Here is a 23454-nt window from a genome sequence, read left to right on the forward strand (position 1 = left end):
AATTGGGGCAAAAAAAGCTTAATGAAGGCTGCCCAAATGAATAAACTTTACACACTGTCAATTTTATGTTGCCAAGGATTTCCTCAAATTAAATCCCATTGCTTCTGTACAGGTTTTTTTAGACCTTATTGAATTGCAAATAACAACATAAGCTCTGTTTTCGCTTGTGGAAGTAAGGAAACAATCTTCCTCTTTGATTCATTAATGATGAAGCTGGGATATGCATGAAAGCAAAGAATTTAAGCATCCTGTCCAATCCAGGTTACAACCCAAGTTTTTTGCCACAATCCTGATCTGTCTCTCAAAAGCTGCGTCATAGACTTGCATTTCAGGTAGCTCCCAATATAAATGCATCTTTTTCATAGCCAACACTTTCCTGATGCAGGCAGATAACTCCCAGAAGGAACATGATTTATTTTTTTTGTTTTTTAAAAAATACTATTCTCATTTGGGGCCTGTAGTATAAAATAGATAACCCATTTTTCACACATAATGAGACAGAAAATTACATTCCAGTTCCAGCCTAATTGTCTTTGTAGCATATGCATAGAGACATTTATGCCTCTTTTAAATGCAAATTTCCTCTAGATCTCTTTAAGTGATGCAAACAGAAGGAAAGTTCAGAGGCAAGTGGGGGGATCCATCCCAAGTTAAGCATTTGCCCTAGAGTTAGCGTATTGATTCAGATAGTTCAGTACTGCCTCTGTTGAGTTGCAGCAATCATGCAGAATAAACCAGGCTATTATATGAAGCTTAGTCTATGGCTTCATATCCTGGCTTTTTCTGTGCTATTAGCAATTTTCCATACTTCTGAAAGTGGGAAAGTGATAAATCTGCATATTTGTTCAAAGGCGCTATGAATTTTTGAATGGTTTTTAAATGAATGGTCAAAAGTTGAGCGTAGACAGGGAGAGAGTGTCAAATTATGTAGCACTCCACACATAAGGGGCTATGGGCGAAATCTCCCCCTATCTGTGAACTTCAATTGAAACCAGCCACAGAGAAAGGAGAGAACCTATAAAACAGTGCCACCCACCCACCTCCCACCACCCACCCACCTCCCTCCATACCATGGTCCTGAACATTGGTTCAGGACCATGGTATTGAAAACCAATGAGTGATCAAGGAGCAATAGGATGCAGTTACCACGCTTATCCTAGCTCTGCCACAGGGCATCAAGAAATCTGGATTTTCTTCCCAGCCTCCCTCCGACTCCCCAACTTTTGCCAATTTCTCTTACTATGTCACATTTGATCCTGTTCTGTTCAGTTTGGCAAGAATTATACTGCCAAGGGATGAAAAGACTTCTGAGCTTTCCTTTGTATAATTTCTTTCAAGCTTGCTATTGAACTGGAAAGGATCAAAAGAGTAACTTCTTCATACTCTCTCTTTCTCTGTCTTCATTTCCACCAAGTGAAGAAGTGGAATGGCATTGGAAGAAATAGCTTTATTTCATTACCAAAGCCAAACTAGCTAACGACAGCCTAACAAACCCGATGCCATGGTTCCAATTAATGAGACATCAAAAAAAACTGCGTGATTGTTTATTCCAAAAAAGTCTATAATAATGAGAACAGAGCATCGGCACTCATGGATGGATGCCAGAATCTGAATTCTCCTCCCATTAACCCATCATATCATACAGAATCTCCCTCCCTTAATTACACATCATGAATCACATTCACCAATTAATTTAACACACAAAGTTTCACTTCCCTTCTGAAGCACGCTCTTATCTTCTCAAAACATCTGGGTTGAATTCCTTCCGCGCTTTAGTGATTCAAAGCCAAACAGTTAAAGCAAAAGGCTGCCTCTTATATTGTCAGTGCAAAAACATGTCAATGTTTCCAGCATTGACATCCTACTCTCTTCTAGTACACTGAGGATGTGACGTAGTTTAGTAATGAAATATCTGCAAGGAAACAGACAAGCTCAGAGAGCATGAAGGGCTATACAATAAAACTCTGAGCTCCAAATATTCTCTTCCATCTGTGCCAATTTCTTGATTTACATAATAATGTGTTCTATGAAGCAGATGTAATATAGAAACAGCGTGGTGTGTGATTAACGACACTTATCATTAATAGTACTGTAATTCTGTTATTTCGGTTGGGTTCAGTAGAGTGTATGAATATCAGTGGGAGCGGATAAATGGACCTGGAATGCAATATAATAAGCATCAGCATTCTGATTAATTTGCCCTGAATAGTGGAAAACCTTTAAAAGGGGGAGACAATGCTTTCTAGCCCTGGAATGACATATTTATTATCTGCAAGCTGATCTGTTCAATTACTGCAAACTTATCTTTCTTCCTCCTAAAACAATATTAGGCTAGGTCCTTGGGGCCCGTTGCCTGCAAAATGTTGCTAACAAGGAAGTTATGAAGCAACTGTTGTGCTGTTACTGAGAAAAAAACCTCTGCCAGATGCAGAAAAAACAACCTCTCTTGTACTCTTCCCACCAATAATAACCCACCCTCTTTCGAGCATTCCGAGCATACTGTAGTCTCTTTTTCAACATAAAGGAAATGCCAAGAAAAATGGTATAAAGGAATCAAGGTGTGTTTCTTTTCACCAGAGCGTGCCGGGCTTAGAGCCAGGAATTTGTGTGGATTTCTAAGGGCTAAAGTGGGTCACTTCAGAACATTCAGGATGTAATACAGGCTTCCTGCTGTATTCGGTTTGGAAAGTTTGCACACATATTTTGTAGTAAATCTCTTAGGTGTGCATGGTGGAGAGAGGGGTTTTTTTTGTGTATGCATCATGACTGATTGCATCTTTGTGGATTGTTTTCTTCCTTAGGGAAAAATCTGTCTTTCAGGCCATTGTTATACAGGTAGTCCTTGACAGACAGTAGTTTGTTTAGTAACTATTTAAAGTTATGACGACCCTGAAAAAAAGTGACTTACAAGTGATCCTCACACTTACAACCATTGCAGTGGGGTCTAGGACAACTCACCCTGGCCAACTTGCCCCAGCTAACTTGCCGTGGGACAATAATTCAAGAGAGACAGACAAATGAATTGCAGTGGGCCTTGTCTTGCTTTAGGTTTCAACCTTCTCAAACTAGAAGTCCTCGAGGCTTAGAATAACAAAATGGCAGAGTGGGAAGGGACCTTGGTGGTCTTCTAGTCCAACCCTTTGCTCAGGCAGGAAATCTTATACCATTTCAGACAGATGATTGTCCAATCTCTTCTTAAAAACTTCCAGTGTTGGAGCATTCACCGCTTCTGGAAGCAAGTTATTCCATTGATTAATTGTTCTGTCAGGGTGAGCTGCAATTCTACTTGCCCCTCTCTTGAGTTATTCTGTGTTGAATTGTTCTGTGGTGAGTTGTCCCGTAGCGAGTTGGCATGGCAAGTTATCCTGCTGCAAGTTATTTAGAATAGAATAGAGCTGGAAGGGACCTTGGAGGTCTTCTAGTCCAGCCCCCTGCTCAAGCAGGAGAACCTATACCATCTCAGACAAGTGACTGTCTAGCCTCTTCTTAAAAACCTCCAGCGATGGAGCGCCCACGATTTCTGGAGGCAAGCTGTTCCAATGGTTAATTGTCCTCACTGTTAGGAACTTTCTCCTTAATTCCAGGTTGCTTCTCTCTTTGATCAACTTCCAACCATTGTTTCTTGTCCTGCCCTCTGGTGCTTTGGAGAATAGTTTGACCCCCTCTTCTTTGTGGCAGCCCCTCAAATACTGGAATACTGCTATCATGTCACCCCTATTTCTTCTTTTCTTTAGACTAGCCAAACCCAAGTCCTGCAGCCGTTCTTTGTATGTTTTAGTCTCCAGGCCTTTGATCATCTTAGTTGCTCTTCTCTGAATTTTTTCCAAACTCTCAACTTCTTTTTTGTGATATGGTGACCAAAATTGGCTGCAGTATTCCAGGTGTGGTCTTACTAGGGTTTTATAAAGCGGTACTAATACCTTCCATGATCTTGATTCAATGCCTCTGTTTATACAACCCAGGATTGTATTAGCTTTTTTGGTTGCTGCTGCACACTGCTGCAGAGTCAAGTGATCGTCCACTAGGATTTCAAGGTCCCTCTGTTGGCTGGAGCGAGTCAGCCAGGGCGAGTTATCCTATTTCAATTGCAGTATTCCTGTGGCCACATAATCAAAATTTGGCAGTTTCGTAACTGCCAAGTATTTACGATAGTTGCAGTGTCCCGGAGTCATGTGATCGCCATTTGTGACGTTCCTAGAAGGCTTTTGAGAAGGAAAGTCAATGGGGAAAATTAGATTTGCTTAATGATGATGTGGTTCACTTAATGACCACAGCAAAAAGCTCATAAAATTGGGCGCAACTCACTTAATGACTCCATCACTTACTGATGAAAGTGCCAGTCCCAGTTGTGGTTGCAAGTCAAGGACTACGTGCGTATTTGTGAGTAAAGAGTGCTGTTTAAAATAGAAAAACCTACAGTTCAAAGAAGGAGCTGAGCTGTATTATGCCTGACTGTGGTAGGTCTCCTATGGCTCCAGGCCCAGCTAGTATCAATCACTTTTGAATGAAGATAGCAGACAAACAGAATACTAACTTTGTGAATTGGAAAGCTCCCCCACCAAATACTGTAATACTTTCTCTGGAATTCTCTGGGTGGCTATAAACCAAAGATGCACAACTTTTGACCTAAAACGTTAGCTAAGGCCCTCAGAGAAAACAAGCTGCTGTTGTTTCGTAATTTTTTTAGGTGGCAGACATTGAGCAGATGTCATCAGATTTATTGGCTTTAATGGTGCTTCTTCATTGTGCCAACACATGGCTTTCCTTGGCTGACAAGGGAAGTAAACTTTCTGCATCTTCATGACTTTCCTTGTTGCTAAAGCTAGCTCTCAACTAAGAGAACATAGATGCCTTTAGACCCAAAGGTGCTTTTTCAATAGGCAACTGGATTTTCTTTATTTTTTCCTTGAAGACATTTTGCTTCTCATCCAAGAAGCTTCTTTGGTTCTGAGAACTGTATGATTGAGAATCTCCATAGATAGAAGCAGTTAGAAAGATTTCTCACCAACCTATTCCCAGTAACACAGCAGGGACTCTCTTCAATTTCTCCTCCCAGAGAGAAGGCTGTCGGATATGGAAGATGACCATGATGAAGGGAACCGACGGGTTGGGAATCCAGATCACTGGAGGCCGTGGATCCAAGCGCTCCCCACATGCCATCATAATTGCCCGGGTGGAAGAAGGTGGATCAGCTCACAGGTAGCATTTGTTGTGTGGCCTTTTAATGAAAATCTGTCTGTCCAAACTTTTAATTATACACACCTCAGGATCAAAAGCTCAAGGACAACAAATCTAGATAACATGTGTACATTATTTGATTTACACCTGCTTGTTGGTTGTGATTGTTTTTCAAAGTAACTTTCAGTATTAAAATCCAACATATAACAACGGTGATCAATAAATAAACTGGGAGACTTTGAGTTCTAGTCTGGCCTTGGGTATCAAAACCAGTTAGAAGACCTTTTTCTCTCAATTCTAGGAAGGAGGCAATGGTCAGCCACTTCCAAAATCTTGCTGAGAAAAACTGCATGGATGGATGGATGGATGGATGGATGGAAGGAAGGAAGGAAGGAAGGAAGGAAGGAAGGAAGGAAGGAAGGAAGGAAGGGGTGATCTATTATTATCATTATATTTTACTGACGAGAAAGACCCCTCCCCCTTGTTGCCAGAAAAGCTTGGCAATCCTGCTTACTATGTACCTGATTTGATTGTGGTGAAGGGACCCATTTGCACAACCTTCTGGATTTATTGTGTTGCATTTGTTTTTGTTTTTGCATTCCCACAAGAACTCCTTGCTAAAAATATTTTCCAAACTTTTCCTCTCAGAAATATTTTTTCTAAGGTGTCCCAGTAACCCTGAGTAGCTTACTGGTAGACATAAGCATGCTTGTTCTTGTTGTTATAATCCTCAGAGAAACAGATCTCTGTATCTAGAGGTTTAGCAAGAATACTGAATATCAGACTTGAAAAACAAGGAAGTTAAATTATGAACTTGCTTTGTTCTGAAAAGAAAACTTGCAGAGGGATAACTCCTTTTGATGGGGTGTCCTGCTGCTTGTGGCAGATTTGAGGTAAATAATGCTTCTTTGCCCCCTTGGGTTCTTGCATTCTGTGTAGATTGTTTTACTAGCAATAAATCTGAAGGTAGAGAAAATGAACAGGCTGCTTCTGGAAAGTTTAAGACTTCAAATATATTAAAAGAACAATGCTAACTGGAACATACAAGTAATCCTCGACTTACAATCCCAGTTGAGCCCAAACTTTCCAACGCTAAGTAAGACATTTTAAAGTAAATTTTGCCCCATTTTATGATATTTCTTACTACAGTTGTTAAGTGGATCGGTACAGTTGTTAATTCAATTCTCGTTGAATTTGCTTGTCAGAAGATTTACATGGCCCCGAGATCCTGCAACTGTCCTAAGTACACGCCAGTTGCCAAGTGTCCAAATTTTGATCATGTGACCATGGGGATGCGGCAATGCTCGTAGGTGTGAAAAATGGTCGTAATTTTTTTTCTAGTGCCATTATAACTTCAAATGGTCACTAAACAAATGGTTGTAAGTTGAGGACTACTGTATTCAATTTTTAACCTGCCACAGATAATTGTACATATTTGTTTTTCAATCTAAGTACTCTTGAACATGGATGCAACCAAGGTATCTGCAGGGTAATTGGATCTTTTTATTTCTCAGCAGAATTATTTTGATCAGAGGAATGAAAAAAAAGCTATTTTGAACATCTATCAACTGAATTAAGGACAGAGGCAACTTATTTAATAAAAAAAAATCTCTGTTGTGATTGCAGGACTTGGATATCTCACTGGTGTTTTTCAGCAACTAAGTCAGCCTGCCTTCACCAGTTTCTTATCCTCCCATTACATTTGACTGTAATTCCCATAGTTCCAAGCCAGGGTGGGAAAGGCAGCAGGAGGCACCTAGTCCAGGGCCATCTGCAAATTCTACAGCCAAACTACTACTGCTACTACAATTACAATTACTAAGTGTTTCCTTCTTCAACTCAATTTGTCTTGGGGCAACAGAATCCCACTCCCAGCATTAGAAATCAGCCTTCTGCTTCTTCCTGCAGGATGGAAGAATTTGTAAGATTAAAACAAAAGAAAGAAAGCCAATCTTTTTTAGCATGATTTATTGCATGTAATCTGCCTGGCCTGTGATAAAACTTTCATTAGTACTGGAAAAGGAATATAGATCACCCCTGAGTGTTGTATGTGTTATCTGTATGAGCACCAGTAGGTCTAATATAAAGTGCATAGTTATAGAGGGGTTATGAAGAGTTTTCCAGGCTAACTTAATATGACCTAACTTAGTTTTCAAGGTGATTAATATGGCTCTGCATCCAAGCCCAAAACCATGCAAGAAAGAAAGAAAAAATGCTGAAATTTTACAATGTTGTAGCTTTTGGGAGTTGCAGAATGCCCAGGTCCAGGAAAAATGTCTTGGCATTGGCCAACCTAGGTGCAGCCGATCAAAGTATTGAAGCTACAGTCCAAGTTTGGTGGGGTGCAATCTGACTTTCAGTACTAAACCTTAAAGGCAAATTCTTAAAAGTGATACGTGAGAATTTTTGTATTTGAGAATTCTCTTGGGAAGAAGTTTGTATTTGTTTGGTTGCTTTTGTTTCTGACTTTAGTTTCTGGCAGTGAATTGTGGGATTTCCTTTCCCAAATGAGAAATTAGATCAAATTCCCAGCCTAGGAGCCTTAGCATGGACGTTTCCACTGACTCAAAAAAAATTTTTTTAAAGGGATGTGACCATTAAGAATAGCATCTCAATACATAATGCTGGGAAGGGTAGGAAAGAGTGCTAGGACCAGAATGAGTCCAGGCAGAGTTAATTACTCCAGAACACATGAGCAAAAATTCAGTGGTAGAGCTGACCTACTTACTAGTGATGCTGTTCAAGTTTATAAAGCACTCTGCGACTCTCCAGGGACAGTGTTAAGTAAACATGGAGCTGAATACAGTATTCATTATTAACAAAATGCAGACACAGCCTCGGATGTTCACCTTGAAATTTCCCTCTGAAGAGGATAGGATGGAGTCATGTTTTCCAGGTCAAGCATGGCCACTTATTTGTCCATTTCTTAATCTTGGGATAGAGGTAAACATGTACTAAGAAACATTTTAGCTACAACCACCCTGCTTTGTCTTGTGAGTTTTCCAGCTTGTCACATCCACTTTTAAGGCTGAAGAATCTGAGCACATGAGGCAGGTTTGGGGGATGGCATAAACCCTGGTTTGTTCTTTGATTTTCTTAGAGATGGCAGGCTGAAGGTGGGTGATGAGCTTCTAAAGATCAATGGCCAGTCTTTGGTTGGTCTGTCCCATCAAGATGCTGTCGTTCTACTTCGGTCAGCTGAAGGCCTTGTGTATTTAGTAGTGGCAAGCAGGGTAAGTCATTTTGCATATATGATTTCGTATGTTGAAGCAAGCATAGAAGATTACAAGGTTCTCTTTTGGTATATAAGATGTCATCATCACCCTTATTGTTGAAAATGCAAAACTGACTAAGAATGAATGAATGAATGGACATCAGCTTTATGAATCTGCTTTATGAGAGGATTTCTTCAATTGGAAAACTTCTTTTTTCAATCAAGGGCCATTAAAACCATGCAGAGAATCAACTGGGGATTGGAATTGACAGCAAGTGGAATAAGACCACTTTTTAAAATAAGGAGGTTATACTGTGGAGTAAAATGGATGCTTTACAATCTTGCAGATGTTTAAAGCATCCATTTTATCTCTTAAAATTTCTGAAACTTCCTTTCAAACAAGTGCTGGCTTTTTTTTTGCTGTGAGTTCATCTTCAACATGGAATAGAAAGCCTGGTTCAATCTTTATCCAGGCAGAAGCTCCATTTCCCTGTTCAGTAGGCATCTAATTAACCACATCATACCATATGTAAGATTGAATGAATCCTACTGTGAGTCTTGGAGATGGTGCTTACTGTGTTATGATGAGATAGCTCAGGGATTGGAAAATCAGATAGATATTGCTGACCTCTTTTATCAGCTTGGCTAGTTGTCAGGAGTGATGGTAACTGCAGTCCAACAACAATTAGAAGGTCAAAGATTCCCAATCTTTGGGATAGACAATAAAAATAACTTCAGTTGCTCAAGTACATTTTCAGAACTGATATGTATTGCAAGTCAGGAGTCTCCAACCTTGATAACTTTAAGACCTGTGGACTTCAACTCCCTGAATTCCTCAGCCAGCTATGTCTTAAAATTGTCAAGGTTGGAGATCCTGCTATGTATGACTCTGTATAAATTTAAATTCTAGTCCTATAATTGAACAATTATCCAATTGCATTCATGTTTAGTGGAACAAGTCTCAAGGTGTGCAAACTTAAAGTGACTTCAGTAACAGTTGGAGTTATTAACTATCCAACATATTTGGCAACACTTTGCTTTTTTTCTCATTGGTATCAGTGTAAAGCCATTTAGAAAGGCTGTCAGTAAGCTTGTTCTTAGTTGATGGAGTTGGGCTGCTTGCCAAATTGGCCCATCTTTCCATAAATTCTTCCTGCATTTACATCTTCTGTGGAAGTGACTTAAAATCTTGGAGGAAGTAGCCCTGCCAAAATATATTTTATGTGAACTAAAAGCATACATTTCTTTTATTATTGCAACTGGGGTGGATAACAATGTGCGTTTTATCAGTTATATGTCAGTTATGCAATAAAAGCACAAAGCTAACTAAACAAATGAAAAGCAGTGTGGCATCCATTTTTGCAAGCGAAACCAAAGAGAATTTTGCCCAAACATGTTTGGTGCTTGATCTCCCATCAACAGAACTGTTGAGAATCAACAGAATTGCTCGCAAAATTACTTTTTCATCACTGTTGCGACTGCAAAGAGTCATTAAACAATGACTTCCTGTATGTTTGAATGAGGTCACTCATTCTTTAATGTGTCCAATGGTGCATCTAAGATGGAAATTAACTTTTTTTTTTAAAAAAAATACCCTTGTTTCCAGCATTACCAGCCAAGGAATTCTTGACAACTGCTCGTCATCTACACTGTGAAACTAATGTAGACTTACTTTATATGCTTGTTGGGCCAATTAAAAGAATATATTCACATATGTAATGGCAAGTATCATTGTTTGCTTCTTGTAGGAAGGAGCAGAAGAAGATGTTCTTCATTATCCATCTACAAGTTTGCCAGACCTAATTAGCACTTGTTCCGCTCAGGATACGGCCCCCTGGATTGACAATAAGGAGAATGAAGCACCGGAGGAGGAGGATGGAAAGGCTCCAGAGTCAGAAGTCCTGGAATCTGTAAGTATGATGTCTATGAAGATTCTTAGCCATCCAGATCCTGGTTGTCCCAAAGGTGCTTTTTCCAAAAGGCAAGTAGACGTTCTTGGCTTTTTCCTTGAAAACCTTTCATTTTTCATTCAAGAACTGAAGAAGCATATGAAAAAAAACCAAGAAAGTCCACTTGCCTTTTGGAAAAAGCACCTTTGGGACTGTTAAGTGTAACCTTTCACAGGAAACCATATTGGGATATATCCTGCCCAACTCAGCATTGCATAGCTTAAAAATTTTACTTGGGCTGATTTCAAAAATCATGAAGTTGAAAAAGGTTAGTACTTGGCTACCAGTAAAAGCCAGGGTAATAGGCTAAACTGGGAAGCTGAAAAATGTTCTGGAAGAAGTCAATGACAAATCATTTTTGTAATGTTGTCAACAAAGCTACGTAGATGACATCACAAGGAGGAATCAGTGTCTATTGAAAGGATGCTTTTCTTTACAAGTTAATTCCACTCAAATTCTTTTTTTAAAGAACAGGCAACCTTTATTTATGTACATATGATGTTCTTGAAGGTATGCACTTTGCCTGCATATATGAAGCCTTGTATCACAAAATTGAGATAAATTTGCATGTAAATTTAGGAAATGTGAATGATGTTAGCTTGCTTAAAAATGCAAATCAAATGACATTTACCACTTCCCTGGAATACTATCTGAGCAAATATCGATTAACAAATTGGTCATCTCTTTTAGCAATTGCAGCTGCTTTAGAGGTATGTCAGAGAATCATGTTTTGTTTCCTTTAGTAAGACTATCATTAAAATTTACTAAAAAAATAATTCAGACATAATGTTTTTTGCTAAATAAACCATGATGGCTTACTGGATCAAGACTGATCATGCTCTTGTTTTTTTATGAAGCTTAATGAAAAATGATCAGCATCAACCACAGTTCTCCCTCACAAAAGAAACTGGTTTAATTTGGACAGGAGAGGAAGGGAGCAGATAAACATAATTCCATTTCAGTTTACTTAGATCAACATTTATTGGCTTGCAATGATTGGATTTCAATGTGCCACTGTGGATTACTTTCCTATTTAATATTTCATTTTAGCCAAACTCCCAATGAACTCCTTATGACCTTTGTAGAACATATTGTACTATGTATAAATAAGTCATATTATTTCTGAGCAGCTTCTTACCGCATTCTTGGTGCAATATATTGATTCTGGATCGGCTGTTGATCACTGTTTTAGTGATATATTTATCAATTACCATCTGGAGCTTTTCAGTTTGAGGTAAATATGATAGAAATCCCTGCTCCAAAGAATTAAACTGGACCTAGGAAGATATGGAAGCTCCTACTTGATCAGCTTGGAAACCTGTTTGATCCAATATCCTCTTTCCTACAATATGCAATGGCTTGTGCCTATTTCAAATTACAAGCAAGAGACCATGGACAGAAATAATAAAAGCGAGCAGGATATCTTTGTGTAATTGAAGGGGCTAGAACTGGAGGATAAAAAATATCTAACTATGGAAGAATAAATTAAGATAAGGAATGTAGCTTTATTTATATTAACCATATTGGCCATCTATTTGTAGCATTAAGCCTGCTTGGAAAAAGATCAGAAGTGCTTGGGCACTTGCACAATTATCTTTCTGCTATGTATTAAAAAGTGTATCTTTTTAAAGGCTTTTTAAGAATCACCTTAAAAACACAGATGGCACCTTAAAGGAGCTGCATCTTTTTCAGATTTGTACAGAGCAAAAGAGGTAGCTGTTTTAATGAGAAATAGAGAGTTGCTCTCCTTGCAAAGTGTCATAACTTAATTTCTTAATAATTTTTTCAGAGTACAAAGTGCTGTTTCTGGTGCAGAACACAGAAAGGTTAGGATGTGTTAGATTTGGGAGAGATCAGGTGACTAGTGTAAGAGTTTGAAGATACAGTAGGAGACATGTGGTTAGAAAAATAAGGTGAGTGAATAAATGTACTAGGCAGCAAGGACATTCCATAACAAAATAAAACAAAAAGCTCAAAAAAGTGTCAGCAGCTGTTAGGATATTAAACCTTGATCAGCTACTGCGGTATTGGCAATGTTGAGATAGGGGATTAGTGGTTTCACTCTGTCAGACAACTTTCTTCACATTTTGTGTAGAAATGAGGAAAAAAAATCAATCCACAGGGGTTTACAGGCATCAGTGCAGAGAATAAGGTATGACTGCATAATACAGCAAGCCCATATTTGAAAGCACAAATTAGATCTAACTGTCTAATTGAATCAGAATCTGAAAGTGCAAGTCTATAATTACAATAAAATATTAAAGTCCAAGCATCAAAGTTTTATAATTGAGTAATTGAATAGATTTATGCCCAGCTACAGGGCAGAATCTCCCTATTCTTGGCCACTTCCAGAAAATAGGTCAGCTGCCAAGACCTCTTGGTGCAACAGATTGACTTGTGCATACACAGAATCACATGGCAACAAGATGAGCAGCATATGAATTAAATAAATAAATACCTAAATCAATAAAGACATGCTAAGACAATAGTTGTATTTGAAGAACCCGCTTAACACATCCAGTTGCATTTAGACAACACACTAACCCTGGGGAGGGTTAAGATCGGTTAGCCTTTTTTGTAGCTGAGTCAGTTAGAACCGAATAGAAGAGTAAGGATTGATAAAAGAATTCCCTGTGACCACCAAGAAAAGTTGAAAGATGTATTTGTGAACTCACCACTAGTTGAACTTGATATGAATGCCTTTCCCCCCCCCCTTCTTTATATCTTCTCTTTAGCTCAGAAACTAGTGGTAATCTTCTCTTAATGATCCTAACTGGGGCCAGCAACTCCATCGCTAAGCGATGTGGAGTTTAAATGAAACTTCATGCAATTGGTCTGCTTAGCATTTCAAGCAACTCAAGTTGCTGTCATTGAGTGGATTCCACATGGTCGTTAGGTGAGGACCCATCTGGATCCGAGCCAATCATGGAAGAGAAAGTAAGGGATTGCCTTCACTTCAACTACTTCATCCACTTATGTCTCCTCTTCTCTGTCCTTTTGGCTGCCTGCCTACCTGCTGCCATTAGCTGCAACCACCACACAGCCCTGGGCACCACTTTGGTGCCTGCCATATCTTGGGCCACTAGTATATAAGCTGGGTCTTTCTGTTGTAAAAGGAGCCCAGGTTACTTAGATCACCAACCTCTTTTTTTCTTTCAGTAGAACACAAGATATATCTAAGGAGGTTCTCAGTCATGCAGGTCATGATTATCCCAATGGTGCTTTTTCGAAAGGTGACTAGACTTTCTTGTTTTCCCTTGAAGACATTTTGCTTCTCATCCCGAAAGCTTCTTCAGTTCTGACTGAATGGTGGAGAATGGAAAGATGTATATTCCTTGCAGTCCAAGGATTTATATTCTTTGCAGTCCTCTGGTTGTTAGCACTCTGTGTGAGAAAGAAAATAAAAAAGTGCTAATGACCAGAGTACTGCAAGGAATATACATCCTTCCATTCTCCACCATCCAGTCAGAACTGAAGAACCTTCTTGGATGAAAAATTAAATGTCTGCAAGGAAAAACAAGAAAGTCCAGTTGCCTTTTGAAAAAGCACCTTTGGGATAACACAAAACATGACAATATTGAATCCAGATTTTCCCCAGTTTTTATTTCTGGAGTCTGATTTAAATAACTAAGACATATTGCCAATTTGGGATGTGGTGGCTCAGTGGGTTAGGACGCTGAGCTTGTCGATCAGAAGGTCGGCAGTTTGGCGGGTCGAATCCCAAGTGCCCACGTAACAGAGTGAGCGCCTGTTACTCGTCCCAGCTTCTGCCAACCTAGCAGTTCGAAAGCACGTAAAAATACAAGTAGAAAAATAGGGACCACTACAGTGGGAAGGTAACAGCGTTCAGTGCATCTTTGGCGTCTAGTCATGCCGGCCACATGACCACGGAGACGTCCTCGGACAAGTGCTGGCTCTTCGGCTTTAAAACGGAGATGAGCACCGGCCCCTAGAGTCGGAAACGACTAGCACGCGTGTGCGGGGGAACCTTTACCTTTACCTTTACTATTGCCAATTTACTGTAGATTATTCATAATGCTATTTCCACCATTAGGCAACAAATTTTGGGTGCCTTTAAAAATCAATACATCTTAACTTATTAATATAATGTCTACTATATTTTTAAGTTGCTTGTGGTATTTTCTTATTTGGCTCTTCTGGGCTAGCCTGGCCCCATGCCTTGAGGTTTTCTTACCTTCTAAATGTGTTGGACTTCAGCTACTGTAACTCTTAATCAACATGGCCTTCGACCGTCCAGTTAATGTAACTTTGCAAATAATAAGTGCATAAGTGCATAAGGGACTAATCATATGAATAATCAATCTTGGGACTCTGATCTGTTCATGGAAAGCTCTGATCACAAAATGATAGTAGGAAAACCAGATTTTCCTTCCATGTGGAGTTGCAAAAAATACAGTAAAATGCTGCTGCAGGTGTTGAAAATTCTAAGATATACATGTGTAATTTAACACTGTTTTAAAATAGCAACCATTTATTTATATAAAAGGCAAAGAATGTTGCTGTGTATTTTACATTCGACAGAATTCAGTTGTGTTAGGTTAACTCTCTCCAGGCCGTTACTTTCACTGAACAGATTGGATTTTTCAAAATTATTTCTAATTCTTTCTGACTGCCTACCTCCTTATATAGTTGCCACTGTAAAAATACGGTATGGAATTAATTATATGGAGTAATGCATAGCACAAACCTTTAGCAAATAAGGTTGCTGTATTATAAACCTGCCCCATGGGAATTTTGTTATGTAATGTACAGAAATTAGGTTCTTTATTAAATGCATCCAATTATATAGTGATCTCTGATAGTTTGCCAATTCGGAAGGGGAACATTAGGATGGGCTCAGCCAGGTTTTTCATTTAAGAATCTCAACAAATACAAGAAGTTGTCATTTTCATTGTATGGGTCTAAATACAGGTTGGATCCTGAATGCAAAGAAAATCCTTGTTGCAATAGAAGGGATTTACAGAAAGACGGAATTGGGACAATTCGGCGTGGCCATCTCGCCCTGGCTGTCTCGCCACAGCTGACTTATGGCAGCCAACTTGCCATGGGAGAACTTTCTGTGGCCAACTCTGGGAGTTCTGGACACCAGAGATTTCCCATTTGTAGGGTCAATTGGCTTGTTTGACCTTTAGAGAACAGGTTGCAAGCATTCAGTAGGAATGATATTGTGTTCCTTCATAAAATAGTCCTCAGAATCAATGCAGCCAGTCACCACCTAACAGTTTAGCAAAAGGCAAACAGGCATGTTCACTCCCTGAAGCTTTTTTACCCTTAAGTGAAGAGTTTATATGTTTTTCTAGGCTTACTTATTTATGTATTTGTTGCCTTAGTCATATTTCAATCATAGTGTGATTCTGGGTGTCTTCAGCTTAGTGTTAAAAACATCAGATCAGTAACACCTAAAACCAGATAGGATCAGAAGACTGAATGGTATGCACTGGGAAGGAGAAAACCAAACATATCACCCATCAGTAATTACCACTAGGGAGTAGATCCTTCAGGTTCCACTGGAAAGGGACATCTCCTAATGCTTTACGGCTGGACTTGGAGTGCATCAGCTCTTCCAGATCTTATTGATTAGGCAGAAACAACAGGGCAAAAACAGCCCTGTAGGTGGCTACACTATGAAGGACTTTGTAGGTGACAGTCAAAACCTTGAATTGATCCTGGATAACTAGTGCGATTGCAGCCTGAGGAACAAAAATCACACTACTGTAGTCATTCTACAATAGATACCCAGAATTTATCTGTACTACATTCCTCCTGGCCATGGCTGCCACTTCTCATTGAGCAGGAGCCAAGAGTCTAGGAGGAATCCCCAAATAATGCACAGGTTCTGCATGGGACAGTGCCATGAATTGAGGACTAAAGATGGCAAATCCCTATGACCCGCAAACTTTACATCTGTGGGGTCTTTGGTATTTTCTGAGTTTGGTGGTTTTCTTGAAGACATTCATTACCCAACTAGGTAACATCATCAGTGAGAGATGGATAATGAAACGTCTGATAAAAAAACAACCAAGCTCAGAGAGCCCCAAGGACCTCACAGTTCAATCATGAGCTACAAATATTCTCTTCTGTTAGTAAAACGTATGTTTTTCAAGTCAGTCTTGACTCCTGGTGATTGTCTGGACAAATTCATGCAGTTTTCCGGGCAGGATTTTCAGAAACGGTTTACCATTTACTTCTTCCAGGACTGAAGGACAATGACTGGACCAAGATCTCCCTGCTGGCTTCATGCCTAAGACAAGACAAGAACCGACATCATCTCATTTTCTAGCCTGGTGCCTTTAATAACTACACCAGACTGACTCTGATAAATGATATAAGTACTAATAATTAACAATCCATAGAAAAAAAGTAATGTTTAAGAATGAGTCATGCAATAATTAATTACTCAGGTTAAAATATCTCTGGCAGGAAAAATGGTTCTTGTTTAGACCGGAAAATATGGGAGCCTTTTATTCCTGAGTCTGTTTTTTTTTAAAAAATAAATAAATCAGGAAGCGAGATAACTATTCAATCATCAAAAGTCCCTTGTAATTTGAATAGGTGGAAATGCTAAAAAAGCACACCAAAACTTTGAAAGCCCTTCTTAAAAGCTATTAGAGGCTACTTGACTCCTTCATTTCCCCAGTGTATCATATACAATATAGCAATGAAAAATGAAGTATGCAAGAGAGTTGGCTTTCAGGACACTTATTTTACTTACTAATCAGCAGTAGAGGAAAGTGACTCTGTCTCGTCCCTGGCAGGAGATGAGCAATGTTCTGTGTCCAAGGGGGCACCCAACAAGGTCTCTACAGCTGTAATGACTTGTCTCTAAATGAGGCAGGGATGAAAATGTTTCTTTGTTTTTTTTTCCCTGTTGGGCTTAGTAAGGCTTCCAGAGTCTGTCCCCTAAATATGCTACATTTATCTATTGCAGATTTCTTCCCAGGTTAAATAAGCTTCAAATTACTGAGATTTTTTTTTAAAAAATTAAGGTTCTTAAATGCCCCTTCAGAAAGTTTTGTTTTGGATTACTCTAACCTTGACAGCTATTTTTAGAAATGCAGCTCTCCGCTCCGACTCCTAAACTGGTGTTTCTCGACTTCAGCAACTTGAAGAGGGATGGACTTCAACCCCCAGAATTCCCCACCCATCTTCATGTTGCTGAGAAACACTGACTTAAACCCTCCCCAAAAACTGATCCTGTAAGATTTGCAGAAGTTTAACCGTCAGATAGCTATTTGTGAAACTGGGCTACGGGGACCAGTTGGAACTAAGGCTTTTGTAACAACCTCCCTGCGGTGCAGTCATTTTATGCTTCAGTTTCTTGACTCCCTAGCCATGTTGTCAGCGGAAATTCACTAGCAATAGCACCAGCAGTGGCGCTTAGGCTTACATTCCACTTCACAGTGCTTTACAGCCCTCTCTTAGCGGTTTACAGAGCCTGCACATTGCCCCTAACAATCTGGATCCTCCTTTTACCGACTTTGGAAGGATGGAAGGCTAAGTCAACCTTGAGCCGGTGAGTTAACTTTGCTCCACCACGGCTCTAAACCTGATGATGGCTTTTGCTTTATCTTCATTGCTCAGATAGGTATCATATCTATTTGTTTGATTCATTTATAAACAAACAAATAAATAAATTATAACCAGTGCTTTTTTTGTAAAAGAAAAAGGTGCCGGAACTCACACATGTCATACAACCTGCCTTGCCTACCCTACAAGGTTCCATCCAAAAAAGGTGCCGGAACTCCGTTCTGAGCGTTCTATGAGAAAAAAAGCCCTGATTATAACTAACATTTGTGAAAAGGTGGGGTGGCCTAGAGGTGGAGCTCTCACCTCACAATCAGGAGGTTGTGAGTTCGAATCTAGGCAGCGGCAGATGTTCCCCTCTCTGGGTGCAATGAGTAATTGCTGCATATTCCACGTAGGCGTCAGGAAGGGCATCCAGCCACTAAATGTTTGAGCTTTATTCAGTTGCCCCGACTCCACTCCAATGCAAAGGATTGCAGGGTTGTTAAAAGAAACAAAAATAACTTCTTTCCAGGACAATTCTATAACTCCCTTTTAAGCCATCCTAGTTTGTGATTATCCCCATATCATTTTAGAGTAAATTCTTTGTGTTAAAATGTAGTTCTCCAGTCTGAATCTCTGAATATTCTGCTTCTTCAGAGTTTAATATCGCAGGAAGAGAATTTTTTTTAAAAAAATCCTTATCCATTTCCTATGCATCAGATATAATACAATACAAATCTACCATATCCTTATAATAACCATACATCCTTTTTTGTAAGGACAGCCCATTTCAGAAAGCCATCTTTAATTTAATTAATTATTTTTGGGGGCTTATCTCTTGAATGTTTTCAAGGCAAAGTTATACCCGTAAACAATTATATTTTCATTTGCCCCTTCTTCAGGTTTGTACTTTTATTTTTTCCAAGAAATTATTATCACTGTACATATAGCCAATAATTCATTTCACAAGGAAAAATGGGTGAACTCTGATTCAGAGTCTTATTTCTCCCCTTACCTAACAGAAATCCCAAAGAGATGTAGAGTAACACTCAGGCACTATAGCAAATGCCTTTTGAATCTCACAGAGACAGTGAACTGTGTGTGTGGCAGGCTCTTACTCTCTCTCTCTCTCTCTCTCTCTCTCTCTCTCTCTCTCTCTCTCTCTCTCTCTCTCTCTCTCTCTGTGTGTGTGTGTGTGTGAGAGAGAGAGAGAGAGAGAGAGAGAGAGGGAGAGAGAGAGAGAGAGAGAGAGATCTGAGTTGAGATGGATATGAAGTTATTATAGATACCATGCTAAACCTTTTCGACTTCTTTCTTGTTGGTTGTGAGCAGAAAAATGTCCTTCAAACTGTTGCCTCTTGAGACAAATCAGCCAAGTTTTCTGAGTTCTTTAAAATCATGTTTTTTATTAGCAATATGCATTCAGAACTGAACAAGGATAATTTCCTGGAGAATCAGTTACCTCCTATGGCTTGGTTATTGTCTTAGCAGAAGGGCAATTTGTGAAAAGTCTTTGGTCACTGATGGCTAGGCAAAAAAAAAAAAAAAAAACACCCAAAAAACCCTCCAAAACCATGCATTTTCAGTGGACTGTGGCAGCCAAAGATTACAAACTGGGGCCCATGAGAAACTTTTAGAAGCTTAATGGGTAGAATTTCTGTTTATTTTCAGAACAGAATGATATCTGGGATTTGGGGGAAGTAAAAAAAGCTGTAGTGTATACAACACACTGTACATTTTTGGCATGTGTGGGGAAATCAAGAAAGCTTTCTCTTTGAGTCTTTGTTATTATTTTTTCTTCTGGCAAAACTGTGTTCAGTTCTTTGTGTACATTTTTCCCCCTTTATAGAGCTCTGAAATGAGCAAGTAATAGGTGCGCCAGTTAAAAGATTATAATATACCTACAATCTAGTGCCTCATTTTAACACCACTACTATTAATATGCATGCTTAGGTTATACTCTAGACTATCCAAAATATAATTTTGTTAGCAAATCTCACCCTATGATGAGCTTGCATTATTTACCCCTATAAGATAAGATTCTGAATATATTTTAAGAGGTCTATGAGTTGATTTCCTAGGGTCTTTTTTTAGAAAAAAAAACAGAATCAAAGAAAGTTTGGCTCGAGACTCAAATGCTACAAAAAGGGAGCCTTTACATCCACAGCTACTAATTGGCTGTGTTCCCACAACATACTTAACTGGGTCAGTTGAAGATTGGCGTGGCATGGGAATGACAGAATGGGTTAATGGTCAACTAACTCCTGGGGGGTTTTTAAAATTTAATCTGAAACAGACCCTGTTATATAGAAAGTTACACTTGCTCTCTCCCTATTGAATTGGGTGGTGGAACCATTAAAATTCAATCCATTAAATTTTTTGCATATTTAGACCTCCAAGAAAAAGAGCTGGCGAAAAAGTCTTAGTTGAACAAGAACCTGAAAATTCTGCAAGCTGATTGGCTCATATGAGTAGGCAGTTTCAACCGCTGCTTGCCTGGCCAATAGCAGGAGGCTAATGATGTCAGGAAGGATTGCCAGGTTATTCCAGGCATGCAGGTAGATACATGAGTTTCTAGGCCAACGATGGCAAACCATTAGGGCTTGGTGAGCCAAAAATTAGGAAAATGCCTAATGCTGGTGTGTCACATTCCACTTAGTCTGAACAAAAGAGAAACTATTCTCTCCCTCCCATTTAGGCCATGCTGAACAGCAGCAGTCAGTGGCAGCTTCAAGAATGGGTTAGGCCTTGACTTAACAGAATAACAGAGTTGGAAGGGACCTTGGAGGTCTTCTAGTCCAACTCCCTGCTCAAGCAAATGGTGTAGGAGACCCGTATGCCATTTCAGACAAATGGTTGTTCAATCTCTTCTTCAACATCTCCAGTGAAGGCAAGCTGTTCCACTGATTAATTGTTCTAACTGTCGGGGAGTTTCTCCTTAGTTCTAGGTTGCTTCTCTCCTTGACTAGCCTCCTTTTGAGAGCAGGCAACTGAATTTCATTTTTAATGTGGGCCAGTGTGCTCACAATAAAAAAATGACAATAAAGGTTGTCTTGTCCTGTCCTGTCCTGTCCTGTCCTGTCCTAGCCTAGCCTAGCCTAGCCTACCTCCACCCATTTTCTTGTCTTGCCTTCAGGTGCTTTGGAGAATAGGTTGATCCCTGTTGAGCCTTGGTGGAGCAGAGGGCTAATGCCTCCTTAAGTAACACCAGCTGCCTGCAATTAGTGCAGGTTCGCATCCCACCAGGCTCAAGGTTGACTCAGCCTTCCATCCTTCCGAGGTAGGTAAAATGAGGACCCAGATTGTTGGGGGCAATAAGCTGACTTTGTAATAATGCCGCTTGGGGGGGTGTGTGAAAGCCCTAACAAGCAGGCATATACATAGAATGAAGGCTACTGCTAAGCTTGTAAGCCGCCCTGAGTCTTCGGAGAAGGGCGGGATATAAATGTAATAAAAATAAATAAAAATAAAAATCACTTACCTTCGGGTGGTGGTCTCTTTCTGTGGACATCCCCTACAGTCTACTCTACGTTGCTCTGGATCACATAAGGCGTTTGTTCTTGAAGCAGCTTTGGGGAATGCCCTTTCACAACCTCTGCAGCCTCCAAAAACTAGACAAAACCATGGCCCATTCTTATGCCATTTCCAGAAGTTCCACAAGAATATAACCCATTCTCACACATCCTTTGCAGCCTCCAAAAATTTCATGAGAACAGGGCGTGCTTTCGTAAATACAGAGAGTGTTGGACTTACAAACAAAATTGAGCCCAAAATTTCTGTTGTTAAGTAAGGCATTTGTTTAGTGAGTTTTGTCTCATTTATGACTTTTCTTGCCACAGTTGTTAAGTGAATCACTGCAGTTGTTAACTTGGTAAACTGGTTGTTAAGTGAATCTGGCTTCCACATTGCCTTTGCTTGTCAGAAAGTGGCAAAAGGTGATCATCTGATCCTGCAACACTGCAACCGTCATAAATATGAGTCAGTTGCCAAGCATCTGAATTTTGGTCATGGTGGAGATGCTGCAACAGTTGTCAGGAAAATGATCACAATTCACTTTCTTCAGTGCTGTTGTAACTTCAAACTGTCACTAAATGAACTGTTGTAAGTCAAAGACTACCTGTAGCTGTTTTCAGGTTTTGGTGAATGCTGGCTTGTCATCCAAAATGTCATGGCATGTCACCTTTGACACAGGCATCCTAGATTCGCCATCACTGTCCTAGTTATCTCCTGGAGCAAGTGGGCTGGGATTTGTAGTCCCTCCTTGTGACTTCAGGCAGGTGGAACAATTTGTATTGTCAAACCCATCACACTAACCGTCACTGAGAACTGATAAGCTAAGTACAGGTAGTCCTTGAGTTAGGACCACAGTGGAACCACAAATGTATGTTTCTAAGTGAGTTTGCCCCATTGTATGACTTTTCTTGCCACAGTTGTTAAGTGAATCATTGCATTTGTTAAGTTAGTAACATGGTTGCTAAGTGAATCTGGATTCCCCATTATATATATTATATTTATATTTATTAAATTTTTATACCGCCCTTCTCCCGAAGGACTCAGGGCGGTGTACAGGGCAATAAATATTAAAAGTTAAAAAACAATTAAATATTATGCCCAATATATACAATAATTAAAAACCATGTTAAATTCCCAACCCCCAACCCATCAAACCAGGCCCGATTGCTCAAATAAGTAAGTTTTTAGATCCCGCCGGAAGGAGCGAAGGTTGGGGGCCATCTGGAGCTCAACCGGTAAGCGGTTCCACAGGTCTGGCGCGCCCAGAGAGAACGCTCTCCCCCTAGGGGCCACCAATCGGCATTCTTTGATCGGAGGCACCCTGAGGAGGCCCTCTCTGTGGGAGCGCACTGGACGGAGGAAGTTGACGCCGGCCGCAGGTGTTGCCGTAGGTAATCCGGACCCATGCCATGTAGGGCTTTGTAAGTCATTACCAACACCTTGAATCTCATGGTAACATTGCCTTTGCTTGTCAGGAAGTGGCAAAAGGTGATCACCTGACCCCGGGAAACTGCAGGCATCTGAATTTTGGTCACATGGCCCATGGGGATGCTGCAACAGTTGTCAGGAAAATGGTCACAATTCACTTTTTTTAGTGCCATTGCAATTTCAAACATCACTAAATGAACTGTTGCAAGTCAAGGACTACCCGTATGTTCTTGTCTGGCAGCATTTATTTTAAATCCCCCCAAATATTTCTAATATTATTCTGGTCCCTCTAGTTCAGCTAGAGAGTAATGAATATATCAGTTATGATTTGGCCAACTTTCTCATTTCTCCAAGGCAAACCAAGGTTCGCATCATTTTGGTCTTCTAAAATCCTGAAAAAATTAATATGAATTTCTGTAAAAGCATACTTTATGGATGCATTTTTTCCTAACAATTTTCCCTGACATATTTTTTGAAAACTTTTCCCCATTTGTGTGTAGGTTTTTTCTATGTGCGCTTTTTTAACCTGGAAAATTGCATTAACAAAATCAGAAAATATTGATTTCAAAGGGCAACTGTGTATCAGTTTATGCATTGAATCAAGATGTATATGTTAAATAAAATGGCACTTAAAGGTGAGCTGAA

The 23454-nt window shown here is 39.7% G+C and overlaps 1 protein-coding gene across 1 annotated transcript in view; it reads left to right on the plus strand.

The window, feature by feature from the left end:
- PDZD2 (PDZ domain containing 2) overlaps positions 1-23454 on the plus strand; it is a gene marked incomplete at its 5' end in the record, with an annotated part of 197647 nt that overhangs the window by 119184 nt on the left and 55009 nt on the right. Inside the window, 3 exons of the mRNA XM_083354764.1 lie at positions 5057-5199; positions 8279-8411; positions 10141-10302. Of these exons, the coding sequence (XP_083210890.1) occupies positions 5057-5199; positions 8279-8411; positions 10141-10302 (438 nt within the window). The remainder of the gene's footprint in view (positions 1-5056; positions 5200-8278; positions 8412-10140; positions 10303-23454) is intronic.

Source organism: Vipera ursinii, assembly GCF_947247035.1.
Source record: "Vipera ursinii genome assembly, chromosome: 2".
NCBI lineage: Eukaryota > Metazoa > Chordata > Lepidosauria > Squamata > Viperidae > Vipera > Vipera ursinii.